The 26813-nt window shown below is 40.7% G+C and overlaps 1 protein-coding gene across 1 annotated transcript in view; it reads right to left on the bottom strand.

The window, feature by feature from the left end:
- LOC113407190 (collagen alpha-1(XXIV) chain-like) overlaps positions 1-26813 on the bottom strand; it is a 238741-nt gene that overhangs the window by 197001 nt on the left and 14927 nt on the right. The window contains exons 3-5 of the mRNA XM_026655329.1: positions 15779-17094; positions 7260-7313; positions 2530-2583 (exon numbers count right to left, since the gene is read on the bottom strand). Coding sequence (XP_026511114.1) covers positions 2530-2583; positions 7260-7313; positions 15779-17094 — 1424 coding nt within the window. The remainder of the gene's footprint in view (positions 1-2529; positions 2584-7259; positions 7314-15778; positions 17095-26813) is intronic.

The raw sequence follows: 26813 nt of genomic DNA, 5'->3' as shown, positions 1-26813 counted from the left end.
GTGTAAGCAGCTTGATATCAGTGGTAAACCCCCCTTTGCAGTATAATGAGGCCTGTATACCTCTGGCCGAAGGAAAGATAATAAATCAAAGGAACGGGACAAGATAGTAGTTCAAGAAGTTACTAACGAGCTGAACTTATAGCTGCCAACATAAACTAACTGCTTAAATGTAATTGCTATTTGCTTAGTAATTGTTACCAGGGATGGGAGGGGTAGAAAGAAAGAGGAATGGGGGGAGGGAAGGGAGGGGTAGCGGGGGAAGGGGGGGGTGAGGCTTGACTGTAAAGGTATAAAGGAAAAAAAATGTTTCTGTTAGTGTGCTCGATTTGAGACGTGCCTGTCTCCTAGCACCGCTTTGAGATCTCAAATAAACTTTGTTTGCTTCTCCACCTGGTGTGTTTATTGGCGCGAAGCACGCCGGGCAACGAACCCCTGTTGCTTTGCCTCGGGCACCTCTGTGCCAGCAACAACACCATTGCCAGAGAGCAGTATACTGCTTCCCTTTTACAATTCAGACAGACTGAACTAAAAATGTTATTTGTAATAAAGCTGCAGCTGGTTCTTAGCTAGTTAAAATATGTTCCCTTTCATACCTTGCCCAATGCCATTTCCCCAATAAAAGATATGCAATTCTTTGTAATTTTAACTTAGAAACAAGCAGTCATCATTATACATGGTTTTCAATTGTGAAGCAGGAACAAGGAAGTATAAACCATCTTGTGAAGGTAAAATAAAATATATAAGTATTTAATCTATTTAGCATTACAATGCAGCTATAACGGTGCCAAAATCCACAGACTCAGTTTTCTTGAAATAGTTCTTGTTTATGATAGCTAGGAAAATTGCCAAAAACTTAAGCATGCTTTGGTGATTTTAGACCACATGTCAACCTTATACCCCTAGGCCAAGTATCTAAGGTTACATGCTAAGGACCCTAAACTATATACATGTCAATGGAAGCTGCTGGCACACACACAGGGACAGAACCTGACCTTCAGTTTAAAGCCATTAGTGACAATCTAGGAAGCTATAAATGTATTAAATTCCACTCTTGAAGCATGTGTAACTCTTCAACTAGATAGGAGATACACATGTACCTTGAGGGGAGAATAAAACCCATTGTGATGTTACTGCCAGAAAATGATTACATTTGATCTTGTGTGTTCTAAGATTAAACCCAAGTGTCTTCAATCTCAGTTAGTGTATATCAGCATAGGTCAATTGACCTCAGTGGAGCTTCTCCAGTTTACACTTGGTGAGGATCTGGCTTACTTCTATTTAATTAAAATATTATGATACTGTAATTTTACAGTAAAACTGCAGTTGTGTGGAGCTCTAGCCCCCTCTGTATAAAATAACGATACAGTATTAACAATAATAAATTGTGACCAACAAGAAAATGTAGCTTTCATAGCTAAGCCTAGAAAATACATTAATTTTTATGAATTACTTCATTTTTTTAAACCATGAACTCAACTACAGAGTAGATAAATGCTCAGAATCTTGGTATGACTCAATGAAAGGAAATATATATTATGAAATAAATCCTGTGAGTAGCTGGCTACACTTATTTCAAGTAACAGCGGTCTACATTTCTCTATTGCCCAGTTTGCATAATTATTGTAAAACCGAGTTATAGAAATCACTACGTTTAATGGTTGTAATAAAATTAGATACTAACAAAAGGGCACATAGCAAACACAAAGCCACTTTGTTTTACAATGTCAAACATCACAAGCTTTATTTGATATATTTTCATGGCCTAGAGCAGTTTTTAACACCTGTCACTACAGGTCAGATTCCTGCCATAAGGAACCACACTAAAACAAATCATCATGTTGTTTTTTCCTAACATATCTATCAAATTGTTAAAACTAAATATGAATTGAAGGCATTTTGCAACTGCACAAAACTGCCTGCCGGTATTTAAGTGGCCTTTGTAACCCAGGTTTGAAAGTTTTTAACTGAGCTTATGGCTGAATATTTTTTCTTAAATTTGCAATATCAAATCTAGGTTCCACAGTTCTTATTCTATCATTTAATCAACAAACTCTGAAAGTTAGAGTAGTTAAATGCCATCAAACAGGTGAAATCTTGACAGCAAATAGAAGTATTTATGGAGAGTGACTTGGCCTATTTTTTTTTTTGACCAAAGCGAAAGGTTACCGCAGGGATTAAATGTCCAATCCTGCAAATGCCTCACTTGAATAATTCTGACTCACCAAAGTAGTTGGATTGACTTCAATCAAAATCCTTTGGAAAGCAAGGAATACTCACATGAGTAAAGGCTTCCAGGCCATCATTCCACATGCATCATTTTGTCCTGTGAAACTGGCTATTTTTCTTTTGATCTTGGTTTAAGTTTTATTGGTTACATTTCCTTAAAAACTGTTTATAGCTGTGCTCTCCATTTGTAAACCAAATAAAATTAATCACTACTATTATTGGAAGCAAACTCTAGGACTTCCAAAAAGTTACACATCCGGAAGTTCAAATAATGCTTATGGCAGTGTGGTTAAGTTAGCTCACCTTTTGACCAGGCAGCCCTGGCAAACCTGGATTCCCATGTGGGCCTGGAATACCCTATAAAAACGAGAAAGAGCAGGATTATTCAGAACTACACCAAACAATGTTCATTACTTTGTGGAAATATTGTACAGAGAATCATCCTCAAGGATCACTGTTCCATCTAAAATCATTGGCAAGGATTTGCAAAGGAGCCTAAGGGAATCAGTGTCCATTTCCCACTGAGATTAAATGGGAATTGAGCACCTAACTCCCATAGACTCCTTTGACAGTCTCAGTCATTAACTTTTCACTGGGATCCCAGGTAATTCAGGACACGCATATTAGAGCAAGCTCATTGTGATGATGACTTTTCAGCCATAGAATATCATACGATGTTTGGGATAAAAGGAAATCCTAAACATCACATTACTGAGGTAATCCCTATGTACAGTATATAAAGTTCATGCAGTAAGGAATTGTAACAATTAATTTTCCAGATCAATGGCCCAGAATGCTGACATTTTTGAGAGTCAAAGTTGACTTTTATATGATCAACATCCATTAACTTCAATGAGAGTTCCATGCAAAGAACATCAGGAGTATATGGCTAAATTGACCCATCTGTGCTTGGAAAACAAACCACTGCTGACAGTGATTGTCAACAACAGGACTGGTGGAACATGGGATCTATAATACTTCCCGCTATGGGACAAAACATGTTTCCAGGCCATCCACACTAGAAGTTAAAAGGTTTCAACACTGGGTATCTGATCCTGCAAGGTCCGGAGCACTTTCAACTCTCATTGAAGCCAGTCCTTGTAGAATTGGGCACTGGGGGAAATGGTCATCACAATGATCGTCAGCAGCTATTCATCTATGACACATGGAAGAACCTGAAGGATAAAATCCTGTCCTCACTGGTGTCAATGGCAAAACTTTCATTGACTTCAAGGGGGGCCAGAATTTCACCCAAAGAGTTTATCAAAGGTACCAGAAATAATAAGAATCTGTTTTAACTCTCTCAAAACATAAATTACAAATTCAATGAACTGTTAAGACAGACATCATAACATTTACTTTTCCCTCATGACTCAGCGTTTACCAATTATACCGCACATTAACACTGAGAGCCTCACAGTTTAATGCTTCCTCCAGCGAATAACCATGTTGATGTAACTAAATGGAAATGCTGATCCCAGCCCCCTTTGAGAGATTAATGTGCACACAGGCAGCTTTCGGGTCTCTCTCAGGGATTTACAAGAAAGAGGAAACCCGCTACTGAAGGTGCCAATATAATTACAATGGGGAAATGGCTCAGAAAGTTTTTAGAGCTTTGTTGGTTTGTTTTGCCAGGGTCGAGGAAATGCCACAACAACAAGGGAGAGCACAGTGGTATTCTGCTCAATAAAAGTTGCCCTAGGAATTCCACCTCACTGAGGATTAACATACATCTCAGATAAAACAGTATAAAACAAGTCATTCTGGAGATATGGGTGAACAACAAAAATTATTTGTTTCAAATCCTGAAAACTCACTTTTCTTCTTGACGTGCCCTAACTCAGACTCAGCTTGGCTGATACACTCAAAAAAAATTTTTTTAAATCTCCTCTGTGCAGAGGTCCCATGTGAGAAATTTTACACAGAAAGGAACTTTTCTAATAAAGTTAAAAGTGGTTAAAATCAAGCTCCTGAGGGAAATGTATCACTCTTAACTAAGGTGTCACTACTGAGACCGTCGGACCAAGGCACGATTAAGGGCTGAGGGAGCGAAGCACGGGAATCCTGGGGAAGACTAGGGCCTGAGGTAGGAGGATCCTCATGCAGCTGGGAGTAGTGGGAAGGAGTCACTGACACAACAATCACTGTGCAGCAAGTGGAGCAGCACACAGCTGACTGCTGATAGCTGAGTGCTGCCACTGCAAGAAGAGAGTTCCTTAGATCCCAGGTGCCTCTATTCAACAGCTCAAGGCACGTCTCAGTATGACTAAAGATGACTCAAGGGACAGAAGAAAGTCCTGGGTGAAGGTCACGTGACAGGCTCCATGTCTGCTCAGGAGGGGCGATGAAGGGCTTTCTTTGACTGGGAGGCCAAAGATTTCAGTGGGTCTAGGCTCAGATAACCCACCTGACTGTCATACCACATCTGTGTATAATGTATATTCTACCTATATAATTTTCTAATAAAAACCTCTATTTTGGGGAGTTCATGTTATATCTTGCCCATAAAAGCCTCACATCAGCCTCAAGTTTAGCACACAAAAGTAAGGCCTGGGACCTACTTTTCAATGTAAAAAATAACAACCAACACTTGCTGGTATTCTAATATTTATGGGCACTATAAGAGCTAAAGCGCAACAATGACTTTTCAAAAATGAAGTTTTCCTGGCCCTTAGCCCATCACCTGGACTAGTCTTTGCGGCAACATTTAAGTACGCTTTTAAAATTCTATTTAAATCACAGTTACTAATAAATCAAACTGGCCCTTCTCAACCTAGGCTGTCTCCAGACGCTAGCCACCCCTCTCTAATCTAAGCTCCCCCATTTCCCATTATGCTTTTTTGCATGTTCAACTCCACATTGAATTCACAAATTTCACACTGTGGAGCTTTGTGCCCCAGAATGCACTGCATCCATCAGAGGTTAAGAAATAGGCATCTGAAAGAGACAGCTTCAAGAGATATAAAGGATCCTGACTCCTACCTCTACTTTTATAATGGTATCAGAGGGAATCAAGCAAGTCTGATGGGCTTTCTGATTGGCCATGTGACAGGATGGTTTTACATTTTTAACATGTGGTTTATTTGGGCTCTCTCTTTTTAAGGAATCAAGACTGAGGTTATCCTCATTGAATTGCCTTAGCATACAACATTTTACCCTCTCTCTTCTTCCTCTTTTTCTCTCTCCAGTAAATGTGCAGATAGAATCATAGAATCATAGGACTGGAAGGGACCTCGAGAGGTCATCTAGTCCAGTCCCCTTCACTCATGGCAGGACTAAATATTATCTAGACCATCCCTGACAGGTGTTTGTCTAACCTGCTCTTAAAAATTTCCAATGATGGAGATTCCACAACCTCCCTAGGCAATTTATTCCAGTGCTTAACCACCCTGGTAGTTAGGAAGTTTTTCCTAATGTCCAACCTAAACCTCTCTTGCTGCAATTTAAGCCTATTGCTTCTTGTCCTATCCTCGGAGGTTAAGAAGAACAATTCTTCTCCCTCCTCGTTGTAACAAACTTTTATGTACTTGAAAACTGTTATGTCCCCTCTCAGTCTTCTCTTCTCCAGACTAAACAAACCCAATTTAGTTCCATTTTTAGTTTTTTGTTCCTCCCCAGAACTAGGAATACTTCTTGTGGGGAAGTGAAGGGACAGAGCGGGCTGGGGAAGGACAAAGACGGGCAAGTGGTGATGATTCATGAACAGTATTTAAATACTTCCCTCCACCCCCCAAATTAGTGCAACGTTCTGTTGTTCTAATTTTTACCAAGGCAAGAGAGGAAGTTATCTTTTTCCCCCCCTGTATTTAGAGACCAGCTGTATAACTTGCTCATGCAGTATGGTTGCAGCTCACCTAAACTTGGGAGGAGAGACTAGTGCCTTCTAATGAAAGGAAAAAGCCATAGCTCATTTCCCCCTTTTTGAGTCTATGGAGAAAGAAATGTCTATACCGATGGGAAAAGATCACTACTTGCTCTAAATCCTTTCTTCATAAACCTAATTCAATCAGCTGGTGATATCCCCCTTCCCAGCCATCCATTTCAAATGTGAGACAGCATTAAGGAGCATAAAGCTGTACAACATGCAAATTTTGTTTTCAACATGCTACAAAACAATGGCGTACTCAAATGTTCGTTCTAGCACAAGTAAACCCCGCCTCCCTAAGATACCTCCCTCACATCAGCTGATCCGTCATACCATCTGCCAAATACTTCTACCCATCCTAGAAATCCTACGTCTCATCTATCAACCCTGCCAGACACCACACTCCATTCCTAAACCCATGACTACCCACTCCCCTCCAGCCTGCCCAGCCTTCTAGATCATCCAGCCCACAGATCCTTAACTACCCTCTCCAGGTGCCCAAAATCCCAGATTTCCTTCAGTGAGAAATTCCTGATTCCTCCCCAGCCATTTCCAGAGGGCTTCAACATTTTATAGTATATATGTGTGTGTGCGCACACACACACACAATATATATATATCAAGATGTATTAGCTATGGTAAAAGTTACTTGAAGAAGCTACAGACACAGAAATTATGCTTTTATTGAGCTGCTGTAAACCAAGAAACTAAAGCAGATTCTTAGAACAATTTTCTTTCTAGCCAGCAGTGGATAATTTCACTTTCATTGTTTTCCAGTCTGTAGCTGTGGAATGCACTATTCTGGGAAGCCCACTCCCCATCATTCTAAAAAGCAAATGAACCTGACCTTCTCAGCTACAGATGGCAACACTGAAAAACTAAAAAAACAATGCTACAAGTAGCAGCATAACAGTAATACTGCAAACTAAATAGCAGTTTGTGGACACATTTACTCAGAATACCTCCTCGGTATTTATTGTAAAATACACGTTGTTTTATCTGTCTTGTCTTACTTTGTTTTAGCCCATTATATGCTGAGATTAAAGAGCAACATCTTCCTTGCTGACTAGTATATGAATACACTCTACAATCAAATGATGATACAAAGTTTGGTTTTACTATCAATGTCCAGTATACAGCTATAGAAAAATATAGCCCTTCTACTCACCCTTGGACCTCTCTTCCCCGACAGACCAGGTAAACCTGGAGGACCTGGGGGACCCTGGAGGGACAAAAACCAAATAGTTAAGGTAAGAGCAGACCAGTCATTGTGCTGCAGGTCATAATCTGACTAGCCCTTCTTCAGCCACCCAGCTGATTTTCTGATTACAAAACCTTCTCATTTTGAAAGCAAAGCTCAAAACTAAAAATACAGTGTGCTTTTTCCCAATCGGGCTCCCAATTGGAGACTCATGGTTAAAATTATGTTACACATAAAGCTTGTAACTCTCAGTTTGGTGCATAACTTAAATAAATTAATTTTTATTACAGGAAGAAGAATCCATTTCAAAGTCTAAAAACAAGGAAACACAATGTATTTTAAAAAAAGAGAAAACAGTTAATTTACTAAATTAAAAACATGGCATACTAATTCAAACGTTTACATCCCAAACAATGTATGTATCATTTGAGGCAATTCAGACAGTTAATCACTATAAGAAACTAAGTAATAATAATAACCCATAGAAAAGAAAGACGAAGAAATAGAAACACCACAGACATGGTTGAAGACTTGTTTGACTTCCTAATTATGAACTTCTCATAGAAATCATTGGTAGCACATTATTTGATTCTTTACATTCATATTTTTGAACTGATATAACTCCTTTCAAAGAAAAAACATTTTGATTTTTACCAAATAAATTCATATACTGTTTTATGATCTGATGTAACCTTTGCAAATAGATTTGATTATAAATAATTGTAACAATATTAGGCACAGTACCATGTTTGAGCTAGGTAACAGCTTTTTCCCCTAAAAAAGATCCCTTTCCTTTTACATTGTACTTGTTAACTTTTGAGAGCAAAAACAGTGTTTCATCTGAGCTCAAATTATGGGGAGAACTCTAGGCCAAATTCTGCACTGGCTTGTGCTGCACTGCATGCCATCACTTCTACTTCAATGAGGTTGCATGGTAATGGGGTCTAATTCAGGCCTCCACCTTTAAGAGCAAATCAAATTCCCATCTCCATGCAGGTGAAGAGGGCCATGGCTGTAGCAGAATCAATACCCTTTCACAGCAGAGGCAGGTGAGTGGCAAGATGTTAGGACTTTATACAGGCAGTCCCCCTATGTGTCACACAGTTTTTCACTGGTGGGGCTCACTGCCTCTGTTTCCCAGTATGCAGGGTGAGAAATTGAGGGTTGGGGTGAATCCAGAGGCTACTGCAAGCCCTAACTCTGCACTACCAGTCATGGAATAGCCTGAGGGAAGGATTCCATCACCACTCCCTACACCAAGACCCCAACTCACCCCAAGATCTCCTGCACGCAACCCAATTACTGAGCTTGTGCACTGGGTAAAATACATTAAATAGCTCTGACTGTACTGCTTGATGCTGTTCGAAATTATTTAAAATCGGGGCAGAGATGAAGGATAGCACCAGGATTACTACTGTGGCTGAGATAGCAATAAACAACCTATGCAGGAAATGTAAAGATGGTTTGTGCCCAGCACTATCCACATAACTTCCCATTGGTTTTTATGAGCCCCTGGTGCATAATTTTATTATGATTAAAATTCAGAATAAAAATGTTAAATCTTAGGAGAAATGAATATCAGTTCCCTTTGAAATAGAAGGATAACTTCACTGGCAGGGAAGCCAACACTGACTAGGGACATCAGTCAATGACAGACCAATTGTCTTTACTGGAATAGAATGCAGATAGTGGCTTCAGGGAGACCTCAAAAGGCTTTCTGGGAGTACAGGAGAATAGTAGGACAAGAGGTCAAGCCCCCGTACAGTGCTAATTGTTCAGGTAGTAGGTTTCCAGCAAATGTAACCCCATGAAGTGAAGAGAGTAGACCAAGAAGGCCATTTAAGTAGCGACCGGTGCACTGTGACACAGTAGAAAGAAAACTGTGTGCAGTCAGGATTACAATTATAGCAACCCTCATACACCCTAGCATTGTGCAGGTAGAGGTCAACAGGGTGTTTAACCTTGCCTAAAGCAAGTCTAGTGCTAATGCAGTTGCCAGTGGACTGTTAGGAACATTTGTAGGTGTGGACATATGGTGCATTACAGGCATGCTACAGGGACCAACCATGACCCACTGGTGAGTGTATGTTACAGGTTCCCCCTGTGCCTGATCTGAGGAGGATGTGAGTCTGTTACACTGGCTGCTATAGGCCCCTGGCTCTATAGCTCATGCTGTAGCAGCTCATATTTTTAGCTCTTTAAGTCCCCAGTTCACTCCCTGATGAGTCAGCCAAAATGGCAGCCATCACACAAGCACTGGTTAGCATGCCAAATTTCTGTAGCATAGACAAGGCATTTGAGTGCATTTCACTTCCAAGAATAAAAAAAGAGCAGACAGACACACAGAGCTTGACCTGGCATTCTTGTTGAGGGAGAGTTCCAAAAATATAACTAAAAAAAGCCTGGAGTTTCCGCATCTTGTTACATCTGGAGGCACTGTTTCCTATTCTTTCCTTTTTGAATAACTGAAGTTAGGAGATGCACCATGCACAGAAAGTTACCCTGGGGCTACACAAGGGAAAGAGTCAACTACATTTCTTCATAAAAGGTGGACAAGTAAAATATTTTGAAGTTATGGTAAATTGCTTTTTAATTGTAATGTGAAGCTCTTTCTGCTTCAGACACTGATTACATTTGCTTTCAAATAAAGTGTTTTGATAGCTGGAATCCCTATTTTCCCCTTATGAAAATACTAATGCCTATTTACATCTCTTCATGATCCTTGTTACAGATTTGTTCGGTGCGGTTGGATGTGTATTTGGGCCTGTTTGGCTTCTAATTTTTAAAGATTTATTTTTCGTTTTATTTTGTCTTTTGTATAGCACCTATGTGCTATGCACTAGGCAACTTATGAATTAATGAAATAATGAGTAATTGCTTTTATTGGTCTAAGGACAATGAATGGTATAATGCTATAAAAAGAATTAATTTTTCTTCATAGGGCATAAAGATCTGGTCTATGGATGCCACCATTACAACAAAACCAACTGCCAACAATCCCTAGAACATTGCACTTAGTAGCCAGAATCTTTATAAAGATGTGTGAACATAAACCTGCCCCCTAAGGTTCCTACCTCAGAACTGCTCAGCTCACCCCCCATCGACCTTCTCTCTAAATATTTACTACCGCCTACCTTACATCCAGGTAGGATAATGAGCAACCTGCTACTTGAGTCAGCAGAAGCCACTTAAACCTTTCTCAACATAATCATTTGCTACTAGGGTAGTGTGTTTCAGGCAAACATTGCTAGCCTATTACACCAACAGTTTAGACAGTTGGTTACGTTATTAACAAAAACACTCCTTAATTAAATTAATTGAACTGCTGCCACTTCAAATTGACAGCGGAGCTGTATTAGGAAACTGATGCCCCTGTTTAGCTAAAGCAACTACTGAACTTATTGTATATTTGGTGGAGACCATTGGAGAGTTTGCTGATAATTGTTTTTCAATTATTTGCAAGTTACACCACTGCACAGAATTCTACTGCCTGTGGAAGTAGTTACAATAGTTACAGCTTCAAACCAACTTATTTCTTCTGTTTTTATACTGACATAGAAAGTTAGTTCTAGATACCTACACAAAGACTCCCAAGAGCTTCTACACAACCAACAAAAGTCACAAAGTCAATAATTCCAGAGTCAATCTGATACGTTCCCAACCTAAGGAAATTGGTGGTTTGTTTCAATAGTCTTTCCTCCAATAATTATAAACTGTAATTAATCATTAAACAACTGCATAGCATATTACATTTTATATGATGAACCAAATCATTGTTTGGTAAATCAAACAACATAATAATTGTACATTATCTTCTAAATGGTACTACAGATGCAAATTGAAAATAATAACTTGCTTTAATAGGAATGGTGTAATAACAATAATTCTTGTATATTTTCCTCATGTATGTTTCTAATAAATGCTTGAGTTTACTGTGCACCTAAAAACTGTGAAAGCTTCCTTCAGATGCTGAGAAATACTACAAAAGTCACAAATAATTAGGGGCCAATCCTGCAAACATTCAGGCCCCAATGACTTCATGAGGACAAACTCCTGCACCCTCATGAGTCCCCTGACTTCAATACAGCTCCTCATGGGCGCAGAAGTACAGTATCTGGGTCTTACTATGACACATAGGTCCCAATGGGAAGTTTTGTGATTGAGTGCTACAGTGCAGAATCAGACCCATAGTGCTTAATATCAGGTGTAGTTCCACAGTAGTAAGGACTATACTCAGTAGCTGGCATTTGCAACATCAGATCCTAGATGGTGGTCCAGTTACAGTTCAGCACACAGAAGTCCTACTGACTTTAATGGAAGTTTGATGTGCAGAGTAATGATAGGATTCTCTCTCTTAAGGTGTTGGAACCAGTCACTACCATTTCCTTTTAATGAAGAATTAAGAAGTGAATGAATTCATATTCATGTTTGATTTCAACTATGCCTCCTAGCCAATCTTGTAAAACACCTAAGTGCTGACAAAGCAACGTATAGTCCTGAAATAAAAGAATCTTTCAGCATTATGTAGGATTATTTTTATGCCACTTCATTTTCAAAATTTCCAGCCAAAAATAATGGCAAGCACTAATCCCTACGAATTGCATGGAAGTGCATCATGAATCACAATCAGAGGGTATCCAATCAATAGTGTGACTGGTCTCTTTCTCCTACAGTTCTGGAAATCTCTTCCATGGTGAATTAGGCAAGCTAGAATTTCCAGGATTGCTAAAGTGATACCATTAACATCAAAGGTCTGTATGCAAGGCATCGTGTACCAGATCCAAATTTCACAGCAAAATCCAAATTCAAAAATTTAGGCTTTGTTTAATTAAGTATGAAAATAAATAATACATAATTATAGTACATCTTCCATTACTTATTTTGCTATTAAATTCTGCTTATTGTATTCTGGCCCTAAATTTTCAATAAGCTGGCAGAGATGAGGATGGAGGTTTTTGAAACTGAAGACATGGGGTATTTGGAAAGTCAAGGTAGATGACTTACGATTGTGCAATAAGCACATTAGCTCAATTTCCATTAAAATGACCAGCAGTGGAACGGTTAAAGATGATGACATTTACTTATATTGTCATATTTATGTTTCAAGTCAACAGCCTCTTTGGGGGAGGGTCCATCTTTTTGTTCTATGTTTGTACAGTGCCTAACGCAATGGGGTCCTGGTCCATGACTGAGGCCCTTAGGGGTTACTGCAATACAACAGCCCATTGAGGTGAATGAGACAGTTCTTAGTCAGGAAGACAACATTGCTCCAATTTATACTCATCCATATTTGGAAGGGGATTTTTTCAATCACAAATAAAAAAAACCCACTAGCACTTATGTATTTTATTGAGATTTATAAAAAAATACTAAAGAAAAGGGTGCCTAACCATACACCATCCATAAATGAAAGCTTAAATTTCTGTAGCAAAGGGTGAATTCCATAGCTGTGGGATCATGGAATTCAGGGGGCCCTAATTATACTAGGCAAGAGTCGGTTAGGGTGGATGATTATAAAGCTAAAGCAAAGTTGAGGAGTTTGAAAACCACAAAAGCGAGTTATTGCTTGTCAACTCTAATAGATTGAAAATTATTTCTGTGTTGAATCCTTGAAAAAAAGGTTTAAACCAGCCATGACATATTGAAAAAAAATATATTTTTTTCCATATCTCGTCAGCATTTTCATACTGTGATGGAACTTTGAAAGTTCTTTGCTGCTGCTTTCTCAGGTTTTCCAGTGATGAGATTTTAGGGGTGGAGCTATTCAAGTGTTGGTTTGGAGGTGAATTACTGTTCAAGGGAGCAGACTTAGTGAGGAAACGGAGTCATGTGACTGAATAGATAAGAACCAGATTATCACTGGCTCCTTCGGAGGTGTACAAGACTCAGAGAGGGAGCAAAGAACATTCCCCATGAAATAGGGGCCAATCAGAGTGGCAGTCCCTGTGTTCTTCTGGATTTACAGGCTGCATTTCTCCAGAGATCCCACTGGTGCAAGTTACCTCCAAAACCTTATTGTAGAGAAGGCTAGGTTCCCTTCAGGAGCTCCTGCTGTGGCAGTAAACTCTACATCTTCCCCCGTGTGAGAAGAAGGATGGTCCTGTGGTGAAGGCATTGGACTAGAACTCAGGAAATCTAGGCTAAATTTCTGACTCTTCCACAGATTCCCTCTGGGTTACCTTGAGTAAGATACTTAGGATCTATGAGCCAACAAAGAACATAAAAACGTAAGAACGGCCACACTGGGTCAGACCAAAGGTCCATCCAGCCCAGCATCCCATCCTCCGACAGTAGCCAATGCCAGGTGCCCCAGAGGGAATGAACAGAACAGGTAATCATCAAGTGATCCATTCCCAAGCACGTTTAACTTTAAGCATGCAAGTGGTCCCATTTATTTCAATAGGAGTAGTCACATGCTTAAGATTAAGCCCATACGTAAGTGTTTTGCTAGATCAGATCCTTAATTTTTCTGCATTTTCCAGTTCCCCTTCTATAAAGTGGGGATATTAACATTTCCTTTGTCTATCTTGTCTATTTAGATTGCAAGACCTCTGAATCACAGACTGTCTCCTACTACATGTATGAACAGCACCTAGCACAATGGGGCCCTGATTGTGGTTGAGGCCCCCAGGTGCTATTGTAGTACCAAGAATAAATAATATGTCCCATAAAGATTTCAGTGCTATTTGCGAAAGAACAGATTTGATTTTTCTGACTGACTGAAATCTTGTCATGCAATTTTTTTGCATTATCCTTTCCAATTCAACACAATCTATTGGTAGTTATAAAATGTCCTCATCTTTAAAAACAACAATTAACAACATCTTGATGACAGCCAAGGACTTAATGATATAACTATAGAAATATTGTTACAAAGGGCAAAAAACAACAAAATGAAGGACTGGCATCATATTCAAAGCAAGCAAGCAAGACCACTCATGGATTATCTTTAATTTACTTTTTTAACACATCGTTTCTCAATTGTCTCTCTAGCCCTTAGCATCTGGATCTTGTTTAAAGTAGAAATTGGGCTCTTAGATAGGATTTTTAGTTGCTGATGACTAGTTTTATGAAAAGTTGTCTGCTGCACTGAGAGAGAATACACACACTAAATTTATGGACTTATTCAAACATATTAGAGGCTGCCTGACATATATCAAATAACTTTCCAGTAATAACCACAAACACACAGAGGAGCACAAGTGGAATTATCTACTCCCTGCTATGGTTTCTGGAGCTCAACCAGAAACTCAAATAAGAATCAACTATCATATTACTCAAGTTAAGTATGTTGGGGAACATTCTACAGTCAGCCTGCAATCTCACATAAATTAGTTTCTATCTGCATATATTAGGATATTGCACATATAAAATAAGAGGACATTTAAGTTCACAGTAAAGAAATACAAACATGCATTTTCATACATTTCAGAAGTTGCTTATCACAACAATTAATTAAATGCATTTTGTGATGGAACTTCAAAACAAGGGACTGCGGTTCACTATTCCTGGACAATGGGAGCTGCCTGACCCGCCAGGGGCTTACCCTGAACAAGCCATGAACCAAGTTTGGGAACCCCTGCCCTAGGGTCTTGGGCTACAGAGTGGCCTCAATCATTAGAATTTTAAGTAACGTCAGAATGCTCTAAATATATGGTTATACTCAGATCCCACAGGAATGGAGTTCCTGATTTAGATTTTGTGTTCTGTCTCATGCAAATATTTTCTACCTGAATAAACTGTTTTCCATCATGTGATTATCACCGCTAAGCGTATGTCTACACTGCAATTAAAAACCTGTGGCTGGCTCATGCCAGCTGACTTGGGCTTGCGGGGCTTGGGTTAAGGGGCTGTTTAATTGTGGTGCAGACGTTCAGGCTCAGGCTGGAGCCTGGGATCCAGGACCCTGCAAGATGGGAGGGTCCAGAGCTCTGGCTGCAGCCCGAGCCCGAACGTCTACACTGCAACTAAACAGCCCTTTAGCCAAAATCAGCTGGCATGGGCCAGCCGTGGGTGTCTAACTGCAGTGTAGACATACCCTAAGAGTGCTGCTCATCTGAGAATTTTCTATCATTTTTATAACAAATTCATTTATTTTCTTTGGCTCATTTTATCCATTTTGGTCATGCTGTAGTCTTAACACTTATGTACTGTATGCATCAACCCTATAATTTTATTAAGTAGCTATTTATATAACTAGTGCAGTTATAAATATCTTGCTGCATTTCAAATAAAAAAGGCACTATATCTGGTTTGCTTATCATTTTAGCACAACTGAGTGTCTTCGTACTCTGTCAGTGTATAAAAAAATACATATATGCCAAAATTACATTCTGGACAGCACATCTTACAGCAACCATACATTTATACAGTACATTAAGAAGTTTCTGTCTCAGTTTTGACATACTTTTCAGAGCTTATTTCAGACCCTTCTGTTAAATGTGTGTTGCTATAGTATATTAATGTTTATAATAAAGACAACTTACTGAAGGTCCGGTTTCCCCTTTTGGCCCTCTTGTATTCTCCATTTCAAACATTTTGTTAAGATCTTCATAATCATAACTGTAACTTTCAACATCAAATTCATAACCGTTTTCTGCATCATAAGTCTCATCAGCATCAAATGCACCTTCCTCCCATGGATTGAGCTGATTATCCAAAGACAGGTCTACGGTAGCCCTGTATAGTGTGGTGTTTAAGATTTGCTGCATTTCCAGGGGTTCATCTGAATGCTGCTTGGCCTTTACCTGTGTTTTCGCATCTTTGATCTTACTCTGTTTTACAGGAGAAATGAGAGGGGGCTCACTTTTTCCGCCTGCATCTTCTGTGGCATTATCTGAACTATTTTGAGGTGACCCCAGGTTTTTTTTGGTGCCATTCCTCTTTTTGATCAAGCCCTGTTGATGAATTGACAGACTGGAGTTTTCCTGGACACTTGCTTCAGGTCTAATTGTTGTGGACTGAGGTTCAGATTTTGCAAGCTCCGATGGAGTAACAGTTCTTAATGCTAAGGATTCAGGTAGGGAATGGACTGGTGCAGTGTTGTTAATGGGAAGGTTTAATGCTTCTTTCTGTGTGTAAAATGATTTATGTTCAGATTGGGTGTTGTCACCAAACTGTTTGCTTGGAAAGTTTACAGACACCCCAGCTGATGTGTCGGGAGGTGCTGGCAGAGATCGGTATGTTTCAGCTTGGCGACATTGCTGTTTTACATATTTACAATAGTTTGCAGAGGCTTGTGCAGAGGGGATAATATCCAGTTGACATATTACTCCTTCAAAGCTGACAGACTGAGAGTTCATCCGTCCTAAGGTAAACAAACCATCCAAATCAAATATCTGTACTTTAGAAAGTGTTTGCCTGCTGTAATATTTCTTTCCACACTCAGCAAACATTGAGACTGTCTTGTCTCTAATGTCAATAGCAAATGAATGCCATTGTTCATCATGAATACTGTAATCAAAATATACAGACTGCTTCCCTCCAATATATACCACTACCTTCCTTGGTAGCAACTGTACACCAAATTGCAGTATGTTTTTGTTTCTAATACTGAAAAGAAAAGCATTGTTTACTCTATAAGAGTGTAGCCCAATCAATAATGTGAATTGATTCCCTAGACTTGATGGTATGACTTGAGTGATAGGGGATTCAATGTGTGCATCTCTGGTTAAAACAACGCCTGATGCTGTTAAGTGAACCCCCTGAGGTAATGGAACAGATGACAAGGGCATTGTAGACACTGTTGATGGATGTTGTATGTCTTTCCCACCGAGGCCTAACTGGTGAAGAACATCTATGCCTGCAAAAGAAACAAAAAGAGGGGGGGATGTATTATTGTTTTATTTCATGCATATGCTCATAAATTGATATATATTCATATATAGCATATAGACACACATACACACACACACCCTAATATCAATACCAGCATCTGAATAAAATTATATTTCACAAAATGTCACTAAATCCCAAAGTAAGATGCATCAGTCAGTGATTTAAATGGAGAGCAGAAACCTGACTAAAGTCAGCTAAACTGATGAACAAAACAATCCCCAACTTGCTTTTTAAAACCTAAGACCCAGCTTGTCTCCTCACTTGATTCACCCACAGGAGGTGCTATGAGGGGAGGAATCTGTGTGATGATTCCTTCATAGAGACACCCCCCACCCACCAGGCACATCATTATCCTATGGTGGAGGGGAGCTGCCCTCTCCGCAAAAGTCCCACTCCCAAATTTGACAGGAATTGAGGCAGAGAGTACCCATGCTTCCACTTTGGTTCTGGCCTCCTACACTCCCCTGGCTTCGACAGAATGACCCCACTGCAGGCATGTTGCCAAGGCCTCGCCCCAGCCATAACTCCGGCTGCTGTATAACATGGAGATTGAGAACTGTCCATGTACATTTATTCCCAGTACTACAATGGGATTACAACTTGGTGAGAACACTATCACAGCACTCTACACTCCAACAAGCTCCCCAAACTTAAAACATGGAGCAGCTAATTTACAAAATGGAAAAGTTCCCAATTCCTGTCCTCTCTCTGTTTTCCAACAGACTGAAAGCAGAATCCCCACTTACTCTAAATTCACATCCTCACTACTAATCTGCAACTTTCAAGCTGTCAAGAGGTCATGTATTACTTACATACCACCACAGTACCCACCTTTAAAATACTTATTTTAAATTAGACAAAACATGCTGCCCTTTTTTCTGTTAACCACCCATGCTACAATGCTTTACCCTGTGGCATAAATAGCATTATTGAAAACACAAGGTATAATTTTGTTTAAAGACGGATGACCAGCATATTAGCACAGCAACAGCTCACCAAGTATCATAAGGGAACCTCCGGTTAGGCAGAGAGGTAAGCCTGACAGCGGAGATATTGAGTGTATTGTGGATATGCTGCATTTGGTATGTGAGGAGGAGAGCTGCTGCCATTCCATCAGGGTGCCCCACCCACCACGCAGTAATGAGGCTGGCTTTGAAGGAATGGGCTAGCCCTCAGTTGCAGATATCTGTGCCACGGGACAGTCAGAGGAAGAGGAAAATAAAGATTTCCCCAGAGGGACAAAGGGTGATGGCTCAATGACAACGTTTGTACTCCTCTTCCTCTGCTGAGTTTACTCGTAAAGGGCATAGAGGAGGTAAGCCATGAAGAAGCAGTCTGACCATGCAAAGGAGGAATAGGCTAGGTAAGGGAGGGGAATCAGCAGGACAAAAGTGCCAGTGCTCTCCAACGTTTGGCTCTTAGGCTAAAAAGTCCCCATCCTGCCCCCATCCTTTCTGTTAATCAAGAGGCTGCAGCTATACAGAAATGATTTAAACTAGGATTGCATTATAGTGGAAGAGAGAAAAATGTTGTACTCCATTAACATGTAGCACTCACGAGATTGCTGCTACAACTGTGTGGGTCACTTCACTTCAGAAGGATTCTTGCTGTACAAACTAGTTTTGGCCCTGAGTGGGGAATAAAAGTCTATTTCCTCCAAGAGGGTGAATATATTCTGATCAATTAATAGAGATGAGAGAGTTGGCCTCTGGTTGAATTTGTTTGGTATCCAACAGCGGGACCCAGCTATTACTCCTGACTGGGGAGAGATTAGCATTTTCTATCGTATTTTGGCAGAGGGTACCTTGTGCTATGTAATTTGTGTTTGCATTATGTAAATAAAGTTGAGGCTTTTTAACTATTAAGTGGTTTAAATGAAATTGGGAGTGGCCAGTGGAGGCTAAGGATTTCTGCCAAGGTTAAGGGAGTGGAGGCACAGCTACAAATAAAATGAAAAGACAGCAATTGAAACAAATGGATATTCACAATATTAGATTTCCTTTTCCAGCTCTCCCACTCTCTGTTTACTGAGCATATTAGTAGCAAATGTTAAGAATAGACACATCTTGGCTCAGTTTCTATAGAAAATACAAAAAAGCTGGAGATTTCCTTGGAAGTATTTTAAAAATTGGAACCAAAAGCATAAACCTGAGTGCACTGTACAGCTTGAAAATTAATTACACACCTTGCAGTGGTTCTAGTCATGTTAGAGAGTTTGCAGTAGTGCCAAGATTGTACTGGCAGGTAGCCAGCACAGACCGGGGCAACAGAAAGCATATCTTTGGAGAAAATCATAGATACCTGACAATTTCTCAGGATGCCACAAAGTAATTACCGTATATACTCGTTCATAAGCCGAATATTTTTGGTAAAAAAGTGACCCATCAAAGAGTGGGGGTCGGCTTATAAACGGGTCTACACCAAAATTTGATGATTTTAAAAACTCTATGGAATCATTGAATTGAATATCTAATACATTGTCATTTTGTTTACCTGGAGCTTCTGTAGGCATGGAGCCCCTCAGCTCCCTGTGGCCGCGGTTCGTCGTTCCCAGCCAATGGGAGCTGCGAGAAGTGGCGCCACTTCCCGCAGCTCCCATTGGCTGGGAATGGTGAACCACGGCCACTGGGAGCTGAGGGGCTCCGTGCCTGTGAACGCTCCAGGTAAACAAAACATCCAGGCCCACTAGCGGCTTACCCTAACGGGCCAGGAGCCAAAGTTTGCCAATGCCTGAAATACAGGGTCGGCTTATAAAAGGGTCTTACAGTTTTTGCTATTTTTACCTATCCATCTTGGGGAGTCAGCTTATAAACGAATGGGCTAATGAACGAGTACACCTCTACCTCGATATAACGCTGTCTTCAGGAGCCAAAAAAATCTTACCACATTATAGTTGAAACTGCGTTATATCGAACTTGCTTTGATCCACCGGAGTGCGCAGCCCCGCCCCGCCGGAGCACTGCTTTACCGCGTTATATCCGAATTCGTGTTATATCGGGTCACGTTATATTGGGGTAGAGGTGTATATATGGTAATTTATCCAGGCTGTATTTTAATCCATCATAAACTAATACCAAATACTTGGTTGCTATGCAACTGCCAAATTTAATGCATCTGGTCATGAAAAATCATGATTTGCCCTGGGCTAGATTCTGCTTAGTCATGACATGTGTGCACAGGGGGAAGAAGTACTTGCATTGCTCTTGCAAAGACCAGGTAAAATTATAGCTCCTATGCTCTGGGGAGTGCAGGTACTCCCCTGCGGAAATCACACCCCAAAGGAGGCAGCAGCCATGGCCCTGACCCCTCTATGCACTGGCCAGCCGAGGTGGTTGGCTGCACAGGATGGAACAAATTGCACCCTACAAAAGGTTTGGTGCTACCCCCAGGGGCAGTGTCCTCCTAATTCCAGGCTGTGCCTAAATGGCACATTTTAACTCTATAAACACCTTATGTTTGTGATGGATTGTGTTTGTGTTTGCAAAACGACACTCGTAAGCATGGACTTTGTCAGAAGGATCAGAGTTGAAGGATAAATCAGAGATGGCTCAAACAAACTGGGCTATTAATTATTTTTTTAAATCATTGTACATTAAAAATACTGTACCTCCCTCTGAAGTAATAACAAAACTGCCCAAAGTCAGGCAGTTCAAATGTAAAGATGACATGGATGGACTTAATACAATCCTATCGCCTTTAGAAATACAGTGCAGGAAGAAGGTCCTCAGTAACCTAGCTAAGAGGTTCCCTCTTAAAAATGCATCAGCACAGTATTATCACAGAGCTTGATTGTGTCCGTTACACTTAGCCCAGAGAAAGGGGCAGCAGTGCTGTGAGGTGCCACATTGCCCTAGGGAGACACTAGGAGGCATTGTGCTTCAAAGAGCCAGAATGTCTTCCAGAGCTTAGAGGCTACTTGTCTGCTGCTACACTCCTTAGTTGGGTGCAGTATACTCCCCCCAGTGTAGCCAGCCTGCTCCATTGGCCAGTGCATGTTGTGTTTGGCATGGGGAGGGAAAAATGAAGCTCTGGCCCTGGCTTCTTTAGGGTACTGTGCACCACCAAAGGAGTAGATCCAGAGTGCAGGAATTACAATGCTATCTGGCCCTTGCATGGGCTGTGGAAAGGGGACCACAGCTCCTTATATGCCCCCAATCCCCCTATTGTGCGCCCATTTAAGAACCAGGCAGAATCTGGCCCATAATGGTTGACTAGATAGCTCAGAGGATTTGTAATAGGATATAGACCCTTTCATCCCCAGATCAATGACCAAAAGTTATTACTTCATGATGGCTATTCAGGGACCTGTGGGAATGAGTTTTGTGGTCTTAACAGTTCAGTACGTGTGCCCAAATCACAAAAATCATCACTACAACTGGAACCTAACAGGTGAAGAACTGAAGGGCCATGGAATTTGAGCTGCACTCCCAACTCTATAGTTTATCCTTCTAGCTGGTTGTTGTGATACGTTGGGGGGAGGTAGTATGGGAAGACTATTTGGTGAATGAATCAAAGATTTCAGTTTACAGAGCTTTAAAAGAAATTATGAATAAATAAGTTAATGAGCAGCAGTCATTTTGCATATTAAATGGAGAAAGGTCTAAGATGGCAAGCCTCCTGTGACTGCAAAGCTCCAAGTTAAATATCCTTATCCATCAACATGAGTACTGTATCCTTGCAGTGTTTTTATCCTTATGATTTCTAAAATAAATAATATTCATTTTCATTTCGTGGCATTTTTCTCAATAAACTGTATGGGTGGAAATGTCATTGGTGAATCTGGTTGTCATTTAAACAAGTGAGAAGAGTAAACATGGACATCACAGTAGAGGTGAGCTAAAAGGTGGACTGTTTGCTGAGACACTTGAAATCTGCAGCACAAAAACTTTCTAAAGTCAGCGTGAGTGGGAGTGAAAATCGTGTTAGTATCTGTGCCGACAACCGTAGAGAAATTGTGCTCAATTCTTGGTTCCTCATTCTGTTTATTTTGAAAAGTACCTGATGCCCCAAGAGTTTTTAGAAGCTATTCTCTTACTTTGCTGAGACACAAAAGCAGGATAAATTTAGTTTTTCTTGTTTCAAAAAATGTAAAAAAGAATCTCTCTAATTCCATCATAAAAGAATAATGGAAAAAGGAAAAGAACCAAAGATCCTCATGAAAAAGAAAGCATAAATGCTTTTTACACCCACAATATACTAGTTTCCTCTGAACAAGTGACAGCTCAGGAGAGGGCTAAACACAAAGCAAGCGCAGAATGAAAAAAAATGACACAAAAGATTAAGTAGCAACAAATCACCCCAACTATACTGCCATACTTACACTGGCTATGTCCTAACATGCAGCTACAAACTGGGTATTTGATTTCTGGTCAGGTGTGTGGGTTTTTTGGTCGCTTTTGAATACATTACGTTTGGTTTTAGCTTTCAAAATTTATCATGGGTTTTAGGAACATGTAATTCTCTGAACTCTTTTCCCATTATGAAAGCCATTATTTTTCTATACCCATTAAAGGTCAGTTGTTTTCCCTTATGTACGTCTGCACATCATCTGTCTTCACTTACTCTTTTACCCAATAAATAAGAGCATATTTGTCACACAAATTGCTATGGCTTTTGCAGCCTGATGCTTTTCTCCTTCTTCCCTAATGCCCTGCAAAATTCATTAAGTTTTTCCATCATTGAAGGCATGGGGGGGACGACAACGGGGGGAGGGAGGGAAGATGGAATAAACTTTGGCTCTGTCTCTTCCCTATCCCTTTGTGGCACCATCCACCAACAGTAGTGAAGACCACTGAAAAACCAACAGCCCCTCCCTCTCCCCCCCCAGTTTTTGGCCACTGAAAACTGCAAAATTTAAAGTTTTTTGTGTTTTTCATCTAAAACCTCAAAAAATTGCCAGAAATGGATGTTAACATGTCAAAATGTAAACATCCACCAAAAAGCCATTTTCCACTGAAAAATACATTGCCAGAAAATTTTCAACCAACTCTAGGCACCGCATTGGGAGTCAGGTGACCTGGATGCCCAGTTCACCAGCAGATATATAATCATAACAGCCACAAATAATGACAGCACAAGAGACTGAAACTGTAGTGTTGTGTGGCAACAGTGACATATAAACTGCAGCAATCACTATGTGGCATTGTCAGGATACAGCACCCTGATTGTTTTATGGCTCTGCATTTCCATCCTATCTTCAGGAGGGCTGGCACATTTTGTATAGTGGGGGTGCTGAGAGCCATTGAACCAAACTGTAAACCCTGGGTATGATGAAACCACTTTAAGCCAGGGGGTGTATCAGCACCCCCAGCACCCTTAGGTCAAAAACCTATGCCTAACTTATCTCTTTTTGCTATCCCTGCCACTCGTGACAGCTGTGAGGATGATAGGGTGACCAGATGTCCCAATTTTATAGAGACAGTCCCGATTTTCTTATATAGGCTCCTATTACCCCCCCACCCCCGTCCCGATTTTTCACATTTGCTGTCCGGTCACCCTAGAGGACGAGCTACTTGGGGTGTCCTCCCCACTTCAGTCCTCCTAGGATGCAGGAATATACCCTTCTAGCTGTTTGGTCAACTCTGCAGAGGGTAAATGTAACTGGCCAGCTCAACATCACTGTGCAAGTCCAGTTGCTAAGCACTCCCTATGCTGCGTCAGGTTTTAGTTAACATGGGGAGCACTCCTCTGACTGATGCTTGAGATCCAGCGGAATAAGTAGAGCAGTGAGTACCAATTAGACCTGTGAGCTATGCATGCAGAGTTCCCTAGACTGACTTGTGGTTTAGCCCCCTACAGACAAGGACATTTACACAATGCATTGCTTCTCAAGCAATGTGTGAATAGCTGCCTTGTAAGAACAAGAGAGGAGGCAATGCATATTAATTACTCCACCCAGCAACATGATGTTTGGCAGAATAACTACCAATATAACCTCTCCTTTCAACATATCAATCAGAAACCAAGTACCAAGATATTCTTAATGGGTGGCATTTAATCTTTGGCAAACTCCCTAGATAATTCTGTGAGCAGCTTAGTACTGTCTCTGGATCTGCTATGTAGTTCGACAGAGGTATAGGCTGCTTGAACTGTCTGACTTTTTGCTGCTTCTTTCGTTGACTTTCTTTTGATTCTGAGAAATCTAAGCAATTTTCTCTTTCACAATATGGTTCCTCACAAATCATTCTGCAATCTACCATATATTTAAGCGACTTCTTAAGAGAGATTTTTAGGAACTGAAATTTTGCAGGCATGGGTATCTCAATATGTCCTGATGCCTTTTCTTATTTAAAATAACCCACATATGTTTTAAAGCAGAAAACTTTTATAAATTAGTGACTTTGTATGTATAACTACTTTTTACAGCCTTACTATTACTATCTCCAAGAACCACATGCTAGACGAAATTCATGCTGGTGCAGGTTGCCATCGCAAGGCCAAGTGTATTATTTTGGTCCCAACTAAGCCCTTAATATAGGACTTAAATAGAACTGAAGTGTTGCATAGGACATCTGCATTACGGGGAATTTTCATTTAAGGAGATTTCCCATTGAGTTACATAGAACAGGATATCAGCTACAAAGGGGGTAATGTCTACAAGAGTGTAATGATAGCTGTAGCAAGATTTCTTCATGAAACATGTTATAAAAGAAATTCAAATATAAGAATGTTAAGTTTGTTACCTAAGCCAAGAAAAAAAATGGGCTTCAGAATTAAGGATCAGGCTCTGAATAAGTGGTCACAATAAGCTTCAGTAGAAGAACAATGTGTTCTCTTGTGCCTAAGTAATGATGTTATTCTGAAAACTTCCATACATTTGATGGGTTAAGTTACAACCTTCGCTATTTTTTAATGCAATTTTCGGGGTTCTTTTCACATTGCGGTGTGCGCTTAACAATTCATTCTATTAGAATGGTGTCCCTAGCCTCTCTTTGCCAGAACCTTGGAATGGGCAACAGGGGATGGCTCACTTGATGATACCTGTTCTGTTCATTCCCTCTGGGGCACCTGACATTGATCGCTGTCAGAAGACAGGATACTGGGCTAGATGGACCTTTGGTCTGACCCAGTATGGCCGTTCTTACGTTCATGTCCATAGAGGGGCAAGCAAACACCTTTGAAAGTTCATTTGCTTATGTGGATGTGAAATATATGGAACATTTTTTTCTTGATGCATCAGAATGGCTCCTCTGATCTGCTTTTTCCTCTAACCTGGGAGCATGAGCCTGGGGTAGAAAAATCGCATGATTCCAAATCACTCTGCCGCTGTATTTTATCTACATAGACTTCTAAGAACAGGTGTGTGTCCTAAGCTCTAGGCATCCTTGGCAATCATTTTAAACCCACCAATATAAACATAAAACCTGCAGCAACCTCCACTGTACACAGCAGTAATTAGATCAGGGGTTCTCAAACTGGGGGTCGGGACCCCGGGGGGGGTGGAGGTTTTTAGCGGGGGGGGGGGGGGGTCGCGAAATGTCAGCCTCCAGTCCAAACTCCGCTTCACCTCCAGCATTTATAATGGTGTTAAATATATAAAAATGGGTTTTTAATTTATAAGGGGGGTCACACTCAGAGGCTTGCTATGTGAAAGGGGTCGCCAATACAAAAGTTTGAGAACCACTGAATTAGATAGTACTTACAGCAAAGTAAAGGTGTGAAAACTAACTAATGATAGCTCCTCAGCAAAATCCCCTTCCCCAAATCCCTTGTAAAAGGTAAGCTTTTCAGGGTGCCCTAGGGATTAATAAACGTGGATGATTTCAGACCAAGTGGGAAGCAAGTTCCAAAGCCAAAAGGTTCTCAAATACTAGGCTAAGAGGGTTATACAAGTGGATAAATGGCAAGATAAAATGCCCTACTATCAACTCCCTCCCTGAAGCTCAAAGAGTGTCAGCTTGAGTGCTTCCACTGATCTTAGCTGTGGCAGTGTGGCAGAGAGACAAGCAGGCTGGGAAGTATGCAGGTCCAAGGCCAGTTAGGGTTTTATAGGCAGATCACAAAGCAAGAGTGTAACATGCTCCTGCTGAGATACCTGCTCAGCATGAAGCACACTCTGTACCTGCCATCTTCAGTCCCTGCATGGATTTAAGACCCAGCCCAAAGGTTGAAAAGTCTGAAAATTAACAGTTAAGGGAACAAGACAATTCCCAACCACGAAATAATCTTTCCCAGGCAAAGCAGCCCTAAAACTGCTCAGGCAGCCAGTGCAGGATTTCCTCTTCATAGTGGCATTTCTGGGTGGTGTAGAGCTACAACAGTAGCTTCTACACGAGTCCCCTCCTGTACAAGGAGCATAGACAGGGCATTCCTTCACCTAACAAGCCCCAGCTGATAGAGCAGCCCCTCAGGGTATCAGGCTGCTTACAAGGACAGCAGAGGGCACATTTGCACCTCCTAATGATCGCACTGTTCTGCTATAGCTGAGGAGCTAGTCCGGTAACTTTAAAACTCCTTTTCTGATATTTTGCCAGTCTTCCCAGAAAATTTCCTCCTGGGGATGATATGTGGCATGTGAAATTTTGGGGGAACTTGGTATGTTTTGGAGAAGTTTGGAGAGGTTGGTTGAGAACTGGATATATAATGGGAAGCTAGCTTCATCCTTCACTGTAGCGCAGCTACCATCACTCCATAATGCCAAGCCCATCACTAGTATTTCTTACCACTTCTGCTGCTTCAGGAAAA

This window comes from Terrapene carolina, unplaced genomic scaffold, assembly GCF_002925995.2.
Source record: "Terrapene carolina triunguis isolate 2854851 unplaced genomic scaffold, T_m_triunguis-2.0 Scaffold210, whole genome shotgun sequence".
NCBI classification, from domain to species: Eukaryota; Metazoa; Chordata; order Testudines; family Emydidae; genus Terrapene; species Terrapene triunguis.
This window is presented reverse-complemented; position numbering and strand designations above follow the sequence as displayed.